This window comes from Schistocerca nitens, chromosome 3, assembly GCF_023898315.1.
Source record: "Schistocerca nitens isolate TAMUIC-IGC-003100 chromosome 3, iqSchNite1.1, whole genome shotgun sequence".
NCBI lineage: Eukaryota > Metazoa > Arthropoda > Insecta > Orthoptera > Acrididae > Schistocerca > Schistocerca nitens.
Window position 1 is genome coordinate 867,627,993 of NC_064616.1, and position 19,052 is coordinate 867,647,044.

Here is a 19,052-nt window from a genome sequence, read left to right on the forward strand (position 1 = left end):
AAACGAAAGGAGGGAATGTAATTGTGTGTCTAGGTGAGATCTGTTTCATAGTTTACATTTTCTCACAAAAAGAATATAAATTTCAAACTGTTTTCTCTTCAACAGAAATTAAACTAAACACACAGTAGACAAATATGGAAAATTTATTGTTCAATGAGTAGGTTCACCTGTGAAATGTTCATTCCACTTGCAGTAATAAAATAGTTAAAAAATGGACTATAAACCACCAGATTAGTGATACAGGTATTGTCCCGTTGATCACACTCCGTGGGATATCAGGTTATCTGTCCAATGGTACAAAAGACATAATGCAAGCATAGGTATTTCATCACAGAGCTTTACAGCAATTACATGTGCCCAGGTGCAGTGTTTAGGATATTAATGGCAAATAGAAACATAAAAAAAACTATACTCAGTCATAGGTCCAGTACGTCTAATAAATTAACTAAGGGAGATTGCCAGACTCTGAAGTGTGCTACACAAGTAAACTATCATATAACACTGATAGCCACTGTAAAGTGCAATTACAGTTCAGAGGTCAGTGAAAGCAGTTCAGAGGTCAGTGAAAGAATGATCTGTTCAGAGATCATATGACTGTTTTCATTTTGGTGTTGCTGCTCAGATCCTACGGGTTACCAGAATAAGAGTAATTAAATAAAGTAGTTTAAAAAATTACATTATTGATCTGAGGAACATAGGAACTAGTTTTTACAAGAGTGTGGGTCACAGTGTTTGATGTTGAAGTCACATGATTGTGTGACCAGGCAGATGTCCGGGTATATGATTATATTATCAGGGTATATGATGTGAGTACAGTGTAATTTGGTGTACCTGGTGTGAGTGTCTGTGACTGTTTCATGGATTGAACTTAGATCAAAACTTTGGGCTGGTGGCACAATTAAAATGATTTGGGCAATAGCAAATTTCATACAGTTTGTAATCTGTACTTTTCTGTGTCAGCATGACAACAACTCGGTGTATGAGTCAATCGTCACTGCATCGTGATTCAACAATAACAACTCACCTGCTTAAAATACTGACTTTTAACCATCTAACCACAATTATTCCTCGTACTGCACAAGGAAGGAAAATTATTTTGCTTTCATTGTATTGGAAAGTAGTGTGATGCCTCCTCCATATGTTAAATACTGTAATGGCCATGAAAAATATATTACTTGTTATTAGTTATGTAGGTTATGTCCTTAGAACTTAAAATGAAAGTCAGCTGGCATCATCATTATTATTTTTCTTCAGCCCACCCCCCCCCTCCCCCTCCGTGTGGTATATTACAGCAAATTACAAGTATGAAGCCTTACCTGAATTGAGTACTTCAGAAATTTTTATAATATTAGTCATATTTATTGTCAAACCCATATCAAAAGATCATATTTTACTTCTTTGTTATCTATTAAAATAGAGTTGCAGAAGTATTCTTATAATGTTGATACAAGTGACATGTAGAGAGAGTCTCTTGTGATTTATATACAGCTTCTTTAACATATTTTAATGTTTAAGCCATTGCAGGATGAAACAATGTCAGCTCTATGAGGGATTAGTAAGGACAGAGAAAAATTAAAAATCAGTTCTGACTCACGTTACAATAATTATATTTTATTCTGTACAAAAGTCAGTTATAAAATATTTCCCATCATGGATTATGGTGTATAGTGACAAAGGTGCTGAATATAAATAACAGGAAAAACATCCACTGTACCATTTGACAAATCCACTACACTTCTGCACACATATATCAGATCACTGTATTTTTTATGTATACAGTCTGATGAGTACTTTTTTAAGGAAATACATTATATATATCTCTATAAACATTAAACAGACAGATGAAATAATTAACCTTTTTGAACAGCTGATTTACAACCAGTTGACATCAGCACAATCATTGCAGACCTAAATTTTCTGTGTGTAATAAAGGATGACCAAAGTAATTGATCACAATGAATTTCCTCAAATCCTCACTGTTTATTATGTGTATTAAAAAAAAACATTTCTATTGGAAACATACATGTAATTGACCGTGCATTTATTCTGAGAACAGCATTGGCTAAACATAATAGTAAAACTCTATGAATGTAGTTATTTATAAATGGCTTGTACTAGGTCTTGGAAGATAGTAAACAATGAAACAGTTGTTTCATGCATAATGATAGTGATAGCAGGTTTATTGTATTTCCTGTTCAACATGAGATTACAAAATACGAAAGAATTCCCTCATCACCTCCATATGTGCTGCATTGAATTTGTAAAAAATTAGGCCAGAAAAGTACAAACCTCTTGTTTAGAACCATGTGGAAACTAAATTCCTTAAAATAATAATAATAAAACAGTTCATTTGTATACAGAGAAGAAACAGACCTTAGAAAGAGTATTCTTCCTTGTGGGAATGTTTATTTAAAAAGTGAAGTAAAATCTGTGGCTCAAGCCCATGACTGGGCTATTGGTCTGATTGCAGGCACACTGCAACCTTTCTTCTCCATGGCTCTAGGAGATGGAAAGATCACTGGTTCTCATTTGATAGCAGGCTATGTGACCCTGTGGGCTTATTGGAGGGCTGGAATGAGGAAAACTCCCCACTCCTATCCAGGATTGAATCCAGGTCCGGAGAGGTTATTCGCACATGAAAATGTCTAAACTCTCATATACACTTTTGCATACACATCAGAAAGTGACAGCAGTAGCGGAACATTTTATAAACCTATCTGTTCATGTCAAGTGCAAATAATATTTACTCATTGCATTTGTACAGTAAATCATTGTCAAAACTCTCTGTTACATTAACAAAAATAAATAAATACGTTCCATTATTCAATGATGTGCAGTGGATAATTCATTAAGCAGGGAAGCTAATTGGGTTAAAAATTCTGAATGATATGTGTTAATGTAAACAACAGAGTTGCAATGTACATCACTTACAAATGAAAATAATTTTTAATGCACACTGTTAAATCTCCACTTAGGGAAGGAGAGAACTCAGTTCATCCACTGTTGTTATTTCTAGATATACTGTGCAGGTGAAAGAAAATGTTTTATATTCAGACAATGTTGCTCAGCAACTTGGATCAGAAGCACTGATAAACCATATCAAAATTAACTGAAGAAAATGTCTCCTGTTTAGGCCATGAATAAGAACCCATTTGTTATTGTAAGCTTGCTTATTTAAAAAAATACATAATATGTTATACTCATCTGTAATTTCTGTACAACAGAAACATAGGAAAGTGTACAGAATAAAGGAAGGTCCTAACAATAGCAAGAACTTTAAAAAGATAATTATTTGTTCCAATGTGTAACACTGTTACAAACTGAGTGCTTGAGCAGGAACCACACAGTAATTGAAATTTTACTCTTGGGAGTTCTAAAATAAGCGACGAAGGGATGATTACCAATAGAATTAAATGTATGCTTATCCTATGAAAATATGTGTATCAAGCCAGATGCACAACTGCCATATTATTACACCGATTTCAATAGTATAAAACTGTTTTAAATCACTGAAAAAATAACTGAAGCTATCAATTTATGGTCTGCAGAATTGCACTGACGCAACTAGCACATGATTTCATAAAATAATAAACTTTACATCTCACAAAAATGTCATATTCTGAAAATAGTGCTACCAATGAAACATAGTTCTCAAAAAAATCCAGTGCTTAAGTAAACATAAATAAGCGTTTTATAAAAAAAGTATATGAAAAAGGCTGAAAATATGCGTATCAGTAACCCTGTTACACATGCCAGAAATCTATATGACACAAGGTCATCACACAACAAAGACATAAAGATAATACAGCTGTGTTTCATTTACAGACACCAACTTGATAATCTACTGTGCATGTAATATCTTTAAAACTGCTGTCTGGGGGAAATAACTCAGTATTTGAGCAGAACTAAACTTTAAAAGTGTACACCAGCTCTACACTGATCAAAATATTGTCAAGTTTTTGGTATTCTGGACTGTCATTTACCTTCAAATGAACTTAACTGCTGCTGTACCCTGCGGCAGTTTCAGTTCAAACAGGAAAATGTTCTGGAATGCAGAAAGGGCTATGTAAAAATACATAAATGAAATTCCTGTAATGGTATTGGTTTTCATCAATAACAGCTTCAAGACAAGTTGTTGAGTCATGAGCATGTAAACACTGGTAAAGTTTTGTTCAATAAATAGGCTTTGCTGATGAGAGGATTTAGAATGGGTTAAAGTCTATTTCTATTTTCTACATAATACACATTTATTTCACACTCACACAAGTGCAGAAGCACTAACATATACATCAATGTACATGCTCACACATGCTATACCACCAATATACACAAAGAAACAAAAATATTCCCTCTCACTCACAAACACAAACACAAACACACACACACACACACACACACACACACACACACACACACACACACTCTGAAACAGACAGAGAGGGAAAGAGAGACAGAAAGTAGGCCCAATTATGCAATTGTTCAACATACTTTGGCTCAATTGCCTTTCCCCACATCCCAGTTAGGTGAGTCTATGTGTGTGAGCATGTGATTATGGGTGAAGTGAGTATGCACGTGCAGATTTTCTGTGCACACCCATATATGTGCATGCTTCTCTGCACACATGTAGACAGCTAACAGCAGCAATGAACCAAATACTACGACTTTTAGTAGAGTATCACACATTAAACAAAAACTGCAACACTGTAATTTTGATTTGAGCACTATGCTCATAGTCTGTTGAACTTATATCAGTTATGTAAATAAGCTTGTTTTGATTTATTCACAATATATATACAGAGGAATCACTCTGATTCTAGATTAAGAAAATTTTTAAGGAGACTTACAAAAATATGTTTAATCTTCATTCTCATATCCAAGAAACCACTGGAGATGTAGAATAAATATCTGCAATTTTGTAAACTAATATCTGTGTAATGATCTAAGTTTTAGTCTATGAATTTCCGAAACAATTACAAATCCATAAATTAGAACCAATGCAAAATTATAACATTTTAAAAAACTGTTATCACTGAATTATGAATAGTGCAGTACTTCTAAAAATGACACTGCTTCACATATTTAATCTATAAAAGTAATAATTTAAATACAAAACTATTTAATATTTTATGATACTTATCAAACAGATGAGCTTATGTTTCTGGATGTTATTGAAGTATTTTGGAATGTACAGGTACTCTGGTAAATTAAAAAAAAAAGAGTCATAGGCATTACAATTTTAAAACCAGAATTCTGTGTATGTCATTAAAAAAAAACCCTACTAGTCATAGGTGTATAATTATTTGGTTTGAATGGCAGTACACAATACATGTCACTATACCTTTCTTGCAACACATTCATTAACAACTTACATCCTGAAATACTGAAATTTTCATTAATACATATCCTGAAAAAGAAACCAGTTTTGCCGCCGTCTCTTGTTATTGCAGAGAATATGGCTCTGCAACTTAGAGTACAAGGCAATCATTTTCATACAATACTTGTTTCGGAAAGATGATGAAGTTAGTAGCTTTTAAGTACATGGTGAATACTGTTCATTAACATGAATGAAAAGCTCAGCAGAGCACAACATGGAATGAATGACTAGTGAAATAATGAATTACTTTGGAGCTTTTCAGTATTTAATAGATCAAGACAAGACTTGAAATATTGGACATATCCTGTAGTGTCAGTGTAATATTTATACATCTGTGAAGGCATGCAGCGACAGTATTTTGGCAATTATGGAAATAAACTCAAGAGGATAAAACCAAGACCAGAAGTGAAAAGTCTGTATAACAGAACAGAAAAAATAAACAGCAGATGCTTTTAGACTCCATGACAGTTCCTTCCATTAGTTCCTGGCAGATGCGCAGTTGGAATTCGAAAAGCAAGAAATGGTGAATTATACCTATACACTTAAAAGATATTTGTCTAAGTACATAGTTCAAACAGGTCAGTTTTGATGAAGTGTCAGAATTATGTTAATGATGTAAAAATCAAAAAGTACATTTTCAGCTATATTACTGAAGTCTAAGACAGACAGAGCTTGACTTATGAATGTCTCGACATCAATTCCATTGCATATAGACTGTCTTGACATGACATGAGCAATATATTCACAAAACACGTAGGCAAGATATGGCCAAGTTCATCAAACAAAAGATGGGTCAGTAATACAAAGAAAATCTTAGGACTTTGAGCTCAATTATTTTAGCTTAAATCTTAAAATATAAGTACACAAAGCATTTCATATAATTACTCAGTATTTTCCTGGCCCATCTTTTGCTTGAAACATTGTATTGTGACAATGCTGGCCAATAACCGCATTTCCTCGATACTTTAATTTCAAAGGCACTGAATGCACAATACATTATAAAGGTTACCAATTATTTTGTGCACTAGTGATAGTGGGTCAAGACAAGAAAACATGCTCCTTGGTTTGCCCACATTGCTGGATGGCAAGAATAGTAGTAATGGATATAAGGTTCTCATATGTTGACTCTGACATATCTAGGTTGAATTAGTATCTCATCAGCTTAACTTTATTTTTTCACTTTTAATTTGTAAAATAAGTACCTCAGCTGCCAAGAGTGCTGTAGCTGTGCTCCAGGAGTTTGATCTACATTATTTTCTGTTGACAAAACCATACAGGTAGATATTTTAGTCACTTACTCTGATATAAGACTATACATTTTGAATAACATATTTTCACTGAAATAATGTTTCATGTGAAAGGAGGAAAATGTACAGCAAACACGTCCATTTATGGCACTTAAATACTTATATACCGTATATACATGTAATTACAAAGCACAACTAATGGTTGTTTCAACTACAATAGAATTTAATTTAGATTCTCAGCTTTCATGTCTCTTGATGACTTTTCCATGGTAATGTCTGCAGTATCATGTTGCTAGCTGAGAACAACAATACGTATGGACACTGACATTACAAAAATCAGTGTTTTCACCAGAAATTATATGCTTCTCTTTCCTGTATTGTCGTTTTTCTTAAACTCTCTCCAAGTAAAAGTATAAAAAAGAAAGAAAAGAGAAAGAAGGAAAAAGTAATGGAGCACTACATAATCACACTAGCAGGACATAAGAAATAAATTGACAAGCAATAAAATATTAAGAGCAACATCACAAATGTTTAATATTTACATTACACCCAATCACATTGAAACTGAAGGGAGTGGGTTTTTCACAGTTCTTTCCTTTTTGATTTTTATCAATGTCTAATGCTGCACTGTATTGTAAAGCATTTGGCCTGGGCAATATATGTAGCATATGAAATTCAGAAACATGGGTAGAGCTCAGATATTTTAAGGCACAAATCCAACAGTAAAATTATGGCAGGGTTAAAGGTTTATTTACCTCACAATCGGACCCACTTAGGAATGTTTCAATGAAAAATTTGATTTGAAAACCATTTTCTACCACAGTATCTAAATATCACAGCCTTATTTCTGTGCCCAGGTCATATGCTTGAAATGACTGAGCACCAAGGTAAATGTAAAGAAATGCTTTGGTGAACAATAGCTAAGACAGTTTATGACTAAGCACCACTTGTAATATATCAGCGGATGCAGCAACATACAGCAAACAATTCACTAAAGTGAGAAGCTTCCAAAATTGACTGCCAAATTGTAATTTACAGATATTTTACTATGGTTTTATGTGAATACCATCCCTCTATAATTTGTGTACTAGAAAATATTTCATACACTGTAACAAGGCAACTATAAGAAATAGTACTTTGTTTACAATGGCATTTTATAATAGTATATACCTACTCACTAGTTACTATCACAACATACTTCTCAAAAAGTCAACATGCATCTTGTCTCATGAGTGAATGTGCACATTCATGTAACTGCACAAATTCAATGTCATCATTAAACATGCATTCTTCTTCAAGTAGCTGCACTTTCACACAGAAATGTTCATTTCTAAAACACAACATCTTTTACACCACTAAGCAATGGTGACCTCATAAATAAGGAATATGTTAGTTACATTCTTCATAATTTATGCTTCCAGATTCTACAGTATCAGTTCCAACTATAACTGCAAAAGCATCTAACAATGAGATTTCCATTCACAGTTACACCTGTTCAGTTCAAGAAATAAAATTAAACTGTTATAAATACTACAATGGAACCAAAGTGAATGTATTTCTTCCTGCAAGCTGCAGCTATGGGAACAAAGGCTAATAAAACTTACACTATTAAAGTTTTTCTCACTTCCCTGTTAGTGGTTACACAATCACTATACCACATATTATAAATGTCACACACAAGTTTGTATGATTGGTCTGCTCAAGCTTATTAAAACATATGAGATACCATTCAAATCTAAATGAAGATTCCAGCTTCACTCACATCCACATACATATAGACAGATGAATGCTATTTAACACAAGGAAAAAACAAGTACTTACTCTCTCATTCATTATAATGGCTGTACATACATTATTCCAGGAAAAGGAAATTCTGTGCTGGGTGCCAGTTCTTTGATCTGGAATGTCTGTTGAAAGGCCTGGGAACAGGAAGCAGGAATAGGGGATGGGACAAAGAATAAAGAGAGAGTGAGAGACACAGCAGTGCCAGATTGAAATTGTTCTTTCCTCATTCAGTCAAAAGCCACAAATGGCACATATAAATAATGTACACTTATATTACAAGGAGTCTGTTGAATGTTGAGGCCTCCTCACCGCCCAACTAGACGAACCACGACTGGAAGCAGTCCACTCACAATAATCATCACACCGTGACTATTTGCAGCATTGTTCAGTGTTAGCTCTTCATTCTTCAAGATTTCATTCTCATGATCATTGTAATCCTCTGCAACACGAAAAAAAACAAGAAAAATGGATTACATATATGTAACAGAGTGTATATTTGAGTGTATTTATGTTGTTAATGGTTTATATTGTGACACTAAAAATATAATTTGTTTGAGTGAAAATTTGCTTCTAAGATATGTGGTGATTTCTTATCATAGCTGATAAATTTAGACACTTTGTATGAAAGTAGAAGGGCAAAACAATAAATAATTTTACCTCTAAGGTAACTGCACAGACAACTAAACTTTTTTTGATGAATAATATATTACTCATGGAGCGATGTTTTATCAGACACTCCAGCTTCTATGGTGAGGGAATCTGTGTGATATTTCAGAATTCCTCTTTGAAGAAACTCAGAATGTAGAAACTAGTATTTACTTGAAGACTGCTAATACATGAACAAAAGCTGTATTCATTCAGAAACACCAGATGTCTTGAATTTCCTTATATTTATAACCAACTATAACAGTCATATTTTGATAGTAGTTATCACTTGGTAGTGAGCAATGAAACTATAGCAACAACTGACATCAATCAGTTGATGTGCTTCACAACGGGAAGTAGTAATGCGAAAGCAATTCCATATGCTAAAATACTGTGGATTGTTTCCAAATATCTCCAATACTGTACCTTACTTCAGTTATTTTGTAGAAACTGTAGAGTGGTTTGGTGTAAACAGAGGAAGAAAATGGAGTCTGCAAGTGGCTATTACAATCTGACTTAGTGTGTGAAACTGGGATTTTCCGAAGTCATGTGAGTGACTGAAAGGCAGAGAATGGGTAGTTTGTTGGAAAACAGCTACCCCTCTGTTGTAGCTGGCATTCAGGTAAGTCATCCTTTAAACTGAAAAATTTCATGCAGGTGCAAAAGAAATTTGTGGACCTCGTGCAGAAATGATGTCACAATCTTCACCAAACACTAAAGGAAAAATATTTCTGTTAAGCGATCACATCAAAATCTTCTGGACAAATTTGGGTTGAACATAACAATATAAAAATTTAAACTGAAGCTGAGACTCACACTGCAGCAATTGTACAGACAGTGTGTGTGTGTGTGTGTGTGTGTGTGTGTGTGCCTATGAACAATTATCATGGCTAGGTGCTGACAAACTTAGAGATTACCATATCTTGTATTTGCTGTATCATCTCAATCATTGTACTTCCTCTTACTTATCTTCAACCTTTACACTACTATATGAACAGCACGGTAGAAATATTTGTTCTCAGCAAAATAAAATCCCCTCTGTAGCACTACATACCAGTACAATGTTTTCTAAAGCATTTTCTATATCAGGAACCCAACTGTGGAACACTCTTCCTCAAAATACCAGAGAAATTAAAATCCTTTCAAACTTGTATACATTTGTCTACAGCTCACTCTTGTCGACCCTCCCTTCCTCATCACTTTTCCCACCTCTTGTCGCCAGAGTTCTCTACTGGAATTATGTTCTTTCGAAACAGCCACATTTCAATCTTTCTCCTGTTTCATTATCCCTTCCACTTCTGATAATAGTAATGATGGCTTCCAATGTGCTAAACTAATTAATATCATTCTTAATGACCTCTATTATTATCATAATTACCAATTATTATTCTTATTAATAATGAAAATTATTATTATTATTAATATTTTGGTTGTTATGTAACATTTGTTTGGTACATGTTTTTCTTGGTCAGCTGCAACACACAGCCATGAGGCCCTAATCTGATCAGGCTAATAAGCAGTAAATTAAAAAATACATAAATAAACCATGTATAAAGTAATAGTATGAGTTTTTAGCATATTTTTGCTATTTTTTACTTACTTGTCTTCTTTGGAGTAGACTTTGTATTGTGTGTAGATGCATCTAAGTCCTTGAAAGATGTGGGCTTCTGTGAGGTTGAAGCAGACAAAGTGGTTGAGCTGGGAGTAGTTGTCACAGCAGTTGTAGCTGCGGTTGAGCTTACTGTTGTACTGGCCTGCTTGTTTGGGATGGCTGAAAAATAATTAGTCCAAATTAATACAATGGCTCCATCAGAAAAAATCAGTTTTTGAATACTAAAGAACAAATATCTGTAAATAGGCTATGGGAACATTGAGAGCTTCAAGAGGTCAAAACCTCTCTGACACAACAGAGAGAGGGTCCTTGGGGCAGAAAAAGCAGGGACTAGCAGCACATTCTTGACATTGTAACAGTTAAATTCACTCTATGGAATAAAACAATTCATGAATAACCATGTCATACATTGCTTGGTAGTGGTACTAGTACGGCTTAGTACCCTACTTCCACAAATCTTACGTTGCACAATAGATTAATTTTCTCAATTAACTTTTAAGCTCTGGTGGAAAATATTCATCACACTGTATGTGCTACCAGCACACCAATAACAATTAAAGATTTCCAAAACTACTCATTAGCTTGTTTACATAACAGAAGTTATGATTACAAACAAATGTTATGAAACCTTTACACCTATATCCATACTATCCAAGTCACCTTATGGTGTGTTGTGGAGTGTACTTCATGTGCCACTGTCATTGCACATACACCCTATCCCTATGCTGTTCCATTCAGAACAACGTGTTGGAGGAAATGTTGTTTTATGTAAAACTCTGCTCTCCCTGCCCATCAGTATTTTGGCAAGTTTCATGCAGCCCATCACAATATCCTGCCAATCTTTTCATATCAGGATAGCATTTATACAACTGTCCTCAAATATTTGTTCTATATATTCTAATCTCGGTCTGCCCCTACAATTTTCGCTCTCTACAGCTTCTCTAGTACCATGGAAGTTATTCCTGGATGTCTTAACACAAGTCCTATCATCCTCTCTCTTCTTCTAGTTAGTTTTTTCCATAAATTCCTTTCCTCGCTGATTCTACAGAAAACTTCCTCTTATCAGTACACTTCATTTTCAGCATTGGCGGGTAACACCGCACCTCAAATACTTTGATTCTCTTATTTATTCTGTTTAACTGTGGTCTAGGTATAGTGGCTCACTACTAATTTAACCAATCTGTATCCAGGATTGGATCGCAGTCACTGTTTACATTTCGAACAAAAATCATCTTCTATGGAGGCTGAAAATTTCTGGTATAAGGAGTCACCATCATTCTGCCAACAGCACTGTCCAAAGAGGACAGATGAGCAGATGGTATTTCGGGGCACCCTCTCACCCCTTGAATGGGAAGCTACATCTACAGGTGGACAAATGAGCAATGATCAATGATATGAAGATGCAGAAGGCTGTGGAATCCACTGCATTAAATACACATAATATGTACTGACAGAAAATGTGGCTTGTAATGGTAAAAATACTATATGGTCTAAACTTTCTCATTTTTATCATCTGTAATTTTGTGAGATATGTGTGGGAAAAAGTAATATGAGGTTTGTAGGCACTCAGATTTTTAAGAGGAGAACTTTTCATAATACACAATACCTTCTATCTGCTACTGGAATTGGATAAACATCTCAATATAATTTTATGCTTATTATATGAACCTCTGTTAATCTCACCTGTATGGTCGTAAAAAGATGGATACTTAAGAATCAGTCAAACAAAGGTTCTGTGAGCTATGTCCCCCATAGATTAATTACATTTTTTCAGTTATTCTTATGCCGGTGTCCACCTTTACTACAGCTAATTTTAGGACACTGGATTAAATGAAAGATATTTTCCATCCATGTTTGGATATGGAATTATTATTGTGAAACGAAATATAAAAGTCGTGAGAGCAGTAGCGTAACACACAGTAGACATTAAGAGCAAAAATATAAGAAAAAAAGAAAAATTCACAATAAAGCAATCATATCAAACAAAATGCCTTAATACATAGAAGATCATCTCATGAGTAAATTCTCAACCTCGATGCTCAACTGATGGTGAGCCGATGTTACAGAACTTAGCTACCAAAACATGCCACTAGGTAGCATAGTTGTATCGGCATTAAGAGCTTACAAAAAGAATAAATCGACAAGATAATAACATAATAGTATTAGAAAAATGTAGAGATAACATGAGCAGAACTCTTATAAGGCAAAACTTAAAAGCAATAAGTCTACATCTACATACATACTCTGCAACTGACTAGAGTTATGAACAATGCCGACTGAGTTTAGGCTTGTTCTATGCACCTGCTATCATGCATTCTCAAACAGCCATTGAGCATTCAGTCACCAGTGTGAGCATTAAATAGCATAACAGCAAGTTATTTAGTGAATTTTTATTCCATTTGTTGTGAGGTATCATGGCTGATGATGGGTGTAAGCGAGAAATTCTACATAAGCAAGTGAAAGACATAATTTACAGGATATACACTTTTTTCAAGTGCAAAGCACCTGTACGTGCACACTGCAACCATCACTCGGAACCAGCAATGCCACAATTTCCCCATCAGTGCCTCGACCTGCGCAGACTGCCATCGTTTATGGATCAGACTATAGTCAGTTTCTTTCCTGCACCACTCACAAATGGAGTGAATGGAAAAGAGTGAAGGGAAAACAACTGCATATATGCCTCCAAATGAGTCCTAATTTACCTAATCTTGTCTTGTCTTTGCTGTCCTCACACAAAATGTATGTTGGTGACAGTAAAATCATTCTGCAGTCAACTGCATATGCCTGTTCTCTAAATTTTTTCAATAGCATTTCACAAAAAAATACAGTTTCTTCCCTCCAGGGATTCTCTTTTGAGTTCCTGGAGAATTTCTGTAATACTGTACATGTCAGTCCTACTAGTAACGAATCTAGCAGGCTCTCTCTGAATTGCTTTGATGTCTTCCTTTGCTCCGACCAGATGGGGATGCCAAGCACTCGAGCAACACATTAGTGTTCTACACATGATCTCCTTTACTGATGAGCTACACTTTCCTAAAATTTTCCCAATAAACTGAAGTCTATCATTCAACGTCCCTGCCACCGTCCTTATATGCTCATTCCATTTCATATAGATTTGGAACATTGCGCCGAGAGATTGAATTGACATGGCTGTGTCAAGCAGCAAATCACTAATACCGCATTAAATGTTGAAAGACAGGTTCTCTTACTGTATTAACTTACATTTTTCTATTTTCAGAGGAAGCTATCATTCATCACACCACATAGAAATTCTGTCTCAGTCAACCTGCATCCTTCTACAGTCACTCAATGACAATACTTTCCTGTATATTACAGTGTCATGAGAAAATAGTCCCAGACTGCTGCTCACCCTATCTATCAGACCATTTATGTGTATAGAGAACAATAGCAGTCCTATCACACATTCCTGGGTCACTCCTGATGATAACCTTGACTCTGATGAACATTCACCATTGAGGATAATGTACTGGCTCCTATTACTTAAATAGTCTTCAAGTCACTCGCATCTGGGAACCTACTTCCTATGCTCCGACCTCTGTCTGCAGTAGGGCACCATATCAAATACTTTCAAGAAATCTAGCAATATGGAATCCACCTGTTCCCCTTCACCCATTGTTTGAAGGATATCATGTGAGAAAGGACAAGCTGAGTGTTGCATGAATGATGCTTTCTAAGACACTGCTGATTTGTGGACAAGGAAATTTATTACATTCAGAAACTCAGAATATGTTCAAGAATTCTACAGCAAACCAGTGTTAAGGATATTGGTCTGCAATTTTGCGGGTCCATTCTTTTGCCATTCTTATATACAGGAATCATCTGTGCTTTTCTCCATTCAACTGGGACTTTGCACTGGGTGGAAGATATGCAATAAATGTAAGTTAATTAAGAGGCCAAAATCGAACTGGTATTCCATTTGACCTGGCACTTGTTTTCAACTCATTAAGATCATTCTCTGTGCCAGAGATGCCTTTTAGTATGCCTCCATATAGTAGTTTGTACAATGGTATGTCTGGATGATCCTCCTGCATAAATGATTTCTTAAACACAAGATTTAAACTTCAGCTTTCATTCTGCTGTCTGCTCAACGAGCAACTCGATAGAAGCCTTTGACCCTAGGACCAAAATTTTCTCATGTTCTTGGCAAGATGTTTTGCTAAGGCATGAAGGAAGAAGTTGTGTTGCATGCTTCATGAATCAATCTTTTTATAGATGCACATATTTTTACTAACTTCTGCGTGTCAACATTTCTCCATTCATTTTTGAACCAAGTATACAACAATCAATTAAAAGTGTATAAATGAAAAAGATCAATGAATCCCATGATTCACTGGGGCTTGTGGGAAACAGATGAAGGGGGAGTGAGGGGAAGGAGGTGAGGGCAGAGGGGGGAGGCGGGGGGGGGGGGGGGGGGGGGCATACTGTGGCAGTTACAAATCGAATGTAATACAGGTCAGAGGCAAAAAACACATGGCACTGTCAAACCCAAAATCAAAGTCAGAATCACCATATGCTCTGAATTAAATTTCCCCAAACCTGAATGGGCAGAGGGAGGAGGTATCAGGCATTGGGAGAAGCATCTTTATTGGTGTATGGTGTCAACTGTATTAACAAAATATTTTTTAAAAAACAATGAAATATGTAAAATTTGTAGGCAGTATATGCATTTACAATTGACAATAAATGCTGCTGCACCAACAAATTTAAAATATAGTACATAAGCATTAAATTATTAACAAACTTGCTCATTTCTTCTAATATTTTTACTCTTAACGCCTACTGTACGTTACGCTTATGCTCTCATGACTTTTTTATTTCATTTGGCAGACGTTCTGAGGATGGGATATATTTGAAAAACATGAAATATCATGATTTAACAAGAAGGGATCTGTTGCTTTTAAATAACCCATTACAGACTGTATAAAAAGTTCTCACAAATTATATTATGGTCGCAGACCTCCCGCATAACTCTTTGTCACAACTTACATTACTCTGACTTTTTGTTCTCCCACTCCTTGCTCTCTCTCTGCCGCCTTTCATCATATGATTCCATCGAGGATCTTTCATTAAATTATTACTCACACAAACAGTAAATTTTTACACCCTACTTCAAATACTCACTCTGATTGCTGTGGTCCTGGGGACGGCAGCAGACCTTGAACACAACTTTCATGTTGTGTGATGAGCAGCGACCACCAATGCGGCGGTGCAAGTCATCCTTAGATGAGGTTGCTGTAGACAGTAAAGTAACACATGACAAAATTCACAAAAACAGAATGCAACTTTTATTCTAGAAACATCCATTCATTTATAAATATTTACATATACACATAAGCCTGGTAATGAGCAATCCTGTACAACTACATGAAAATCAAATTAATTTTCTGGTGCTAGATATCTATAAAGAGTAGTCACAATGAGATAGTAAAATAATAATAATAATAATAATATCATTGTGCAAACCACGTACACAGTTTAGAAATACTAAGAGTGGAAACAAGGCTTCTAAAGGCATCATAAATTTGATCTATATTCCAGGGTACCAGTCATTAATGCTTATAGCACACCAGTCTATGTCACTGTGCGAAACTGAGAAATAAGAACAGTATTTGGTGTTTGCATCCTGAAACCTTCATGGCTTATCTTTCTTTCTCTTGTGAAATTGTTTGTTAGCCTCTAAATTCTTGTGGAAAATTGCTGTATCTTGCATAAAAGTAGTCCTACAGAAAACAGGACTTATCCTGTTCCTCGTAAAATGTGAAAAAAGAAGTGAATGATGCTGTTGCCACATTGTGAAAGCTCTGAACGCACCCGAAGATAAACTGTTAACTATCCTATAAGTATTACTGTATTTCACATCGTAGTTGATAAAAACATAGTTCTTGTTGTGCTTGATTTTAGAAATCTGATAGCATAAAAAAGCAGGAAGAGCACTTATAATCTGACTCTTTCTTGCAATAATGGAATTTTAATTTTAAGCCTTTGCACAACTGTGTCACACTTAGCAATTAAGAATCGAGACTTTGAATGTATGGTACTGCTTGTATTTGTTTATTCTATGGAACACCTTTGACCTTATAATGGCAAAAGTCAGGTGATAACTGATCATCATAATCAAAACTGCAGATAAATATTCAAATATGAAAAAATTCAGAAATTTTTCCTTAAACTGGTCACAGACGGTTATCTCCTTCTTCAACTAGTTAAGCTAGTGCTGCATTTCTAATGAGCACAATGTCAACAGAATGTTACATTTCATTGCCAGACCATTTAATTACACTCCATTACATTTGTTTCACTTCTACTGATGTTCATATCATCTGTTTTCAAGACACTATCCATTTCTTTAAATTGATCTATTAAGTCCTTTGCCATGTCTGACAGAATGACAATGTCACTAGCAAACATTAAAATCTTTATTTCTTCACCCTGGATTTTAATTCATTATCCCAATTTCTCCTTAGTTTTATGTGAGTTAGTGGTTAGTCTCTAATGATCTCTATACTGACAAAATACGTGACTCGAAACCTCCCTTTCCTTTATTTCTAGAATTCTACACACACTTCTGAATTCTCAGTGAAGCTGTATGCATAAACAAGAAATCTGCTTCATTACAATACATACCAAACGGACTGGCTTTAATTAGAAGCTGGTAAGTAAAAAAGCTCTCATGCAGTGCAGGGAGAGAAATTTCATGAAATGGGCACATAATTTTACTGTTCTTGCAAAATGTGAGGAAAAGTTTTGCAAAAAATAGGTTTTTGGAAAAGCATTACCAATGTGGAACCTGCATCCATAGACTGGGAGTCATTGCACAAATTTGTTAGATTCACATGCACACTTCTAATCCTGGCAACCTTGGGTGCAATTTTTCCCTTTCTTTTATTTATTTTTACTGATTATTTTCCACTTCTCAAATTCCACATTGTCTACTCCCATCAATAACAATCATGTAAATCATTAAATGAATATAACTGATTTCAGATGTTACAAGACCAACTACTAAATCACATAACTAAGCAGAGGATGCCTACTAATTTTACAAAATCAAATGCTTGTAGTGATTCTCTTGCAAATATTGATGGCTAAAGGCAATTTTGCAAATATACATATCCAGAAATCACTGATGGGACTTTGTGTTGTTCTACTGCAGTTGTGGTGAATAATAAAAATTTATTCTAAACTTGTGCTAGTTCTAATAAACCTAGTATCAAAGCATCTGTATGGAACTGCCGAATACAAGTTAAGGATAACAAGAATAATTTCTCCAGTCAAATATATGTTCAAACACAAATATTTCATAAAAGTTGGTTCATACTGAATAAGAACACCAAACATGGTTTTTGCTTCACATATATACGTACAGATGAAGTAGTAGTCCTGTCCTGGCTGGAACTCAAGACCTCCAGGTTGAGGAGTAAACGACCGAAATGTTATGGTGAAGTACATTAATTTGTATGGTTTATCACAGATGGCTATGATACGAGGATTTGGATTTGTTATCCGACATGTATCATATTCTTCTTTTGACACCTGGAACAACAAATTAATATGAGATTACTTACAATTCCAAACATTTTCTAGAGTTGGATGTCTGGTAGCTATTACAGACATTACATTACTAAGCAATAAGTGGGAACACCAACAATATTATAAAATCATTTATTGAAAGCAGACACCAACATGTACACGTAAAACATAATATTCATAACAGAGTGAAAAATATGTGCTTTAGTTGCAAAGTGAAGAAATATAAGCTTCTGCATGGTATAGTACATTGGTTGGACAAAAATATGAAAGTAACATGAGAAACGCATGTTTGAACATAAATGCAGATTATAGCCAAGTCTGCAGATGGTGCTGTTGTATTTGACCATGAACAGTGTTCTGTGTAGTTGTGAGTGCATTATGCTATGTGAATTTGAACATGAGCAAATTGTTGGTGCTCTTATAGTAAGTGCTTCCACCACCAAAAAACCAAAGTTCTTGGTGTTTCAAGAGGCAACGTATAAAGGGAAGGTGGAAAAATGTCATCTGCTAAGCCACAGCGAAAATGAAAGTGTGTGTTGAGGGATTGTAATAGACAATCATTGAAGAGGATTGTGACAAAAAATAAGAGGATAACAGCTGCAAAAGTCACTGCAGAACTGATTGTCACACTTGCAAACTCTGTTAGCACCAAAACAACATGAAGGGAGCACCAGAAGCTGTGCACTGCAGGGCAAGCTGGAATTGCAAACCCACATGTCAGTGAAGCAAATGCCTGTATCAGGAAAACTGAAGACATAAAGTTTAGAATACAGAGCAATGAAACAAAGTCACGTGGTTCAATGATACTCATTACATCGTATTTCCAACTTCTGGC

General features: G+C 35.1%; 1 protein-coding gene across 1 annotated transcript in view; it reads right to left on the reverse strand.

The window, feature by feature from the left end:
- Nucleotides 1-1,595: 1,595 nt before the first annotated feature.
- The window catches only part of LOC126248907 (ephrin-B1), a 569,232-nt gene continuing 551,775 nt past the window's right edge, over nucleotides 1,596-19,052 (reverse strand). Inside the window, exons 3-6 of the mRNA XM_049950385.1 lie at nucleotides 18,052-18,220; nucleotides 15,809-15,919; nucleotides 10,652-10,822; nucleotides 1,596-8,845 (exon numbers count right to left, since the gene is read on the reverse strand). Coding sequence (XP_049806342.1) covers nucleotides 8,712-8,845; nucleotides 10,652-10,822; nucleotides 15,809-15,919; nucleotides 18,052-18,220 — 585 coding nt within the window. The 3' untranslated portion in view covers nucleotides 1,596-8,711. The remainder of the gene's footprint in view (nucleotides 8,846-10,651; nucleotides 10,823-15,808; nucleotides 15,920-18,051; nucleotides 18,221-19,052) is intronic.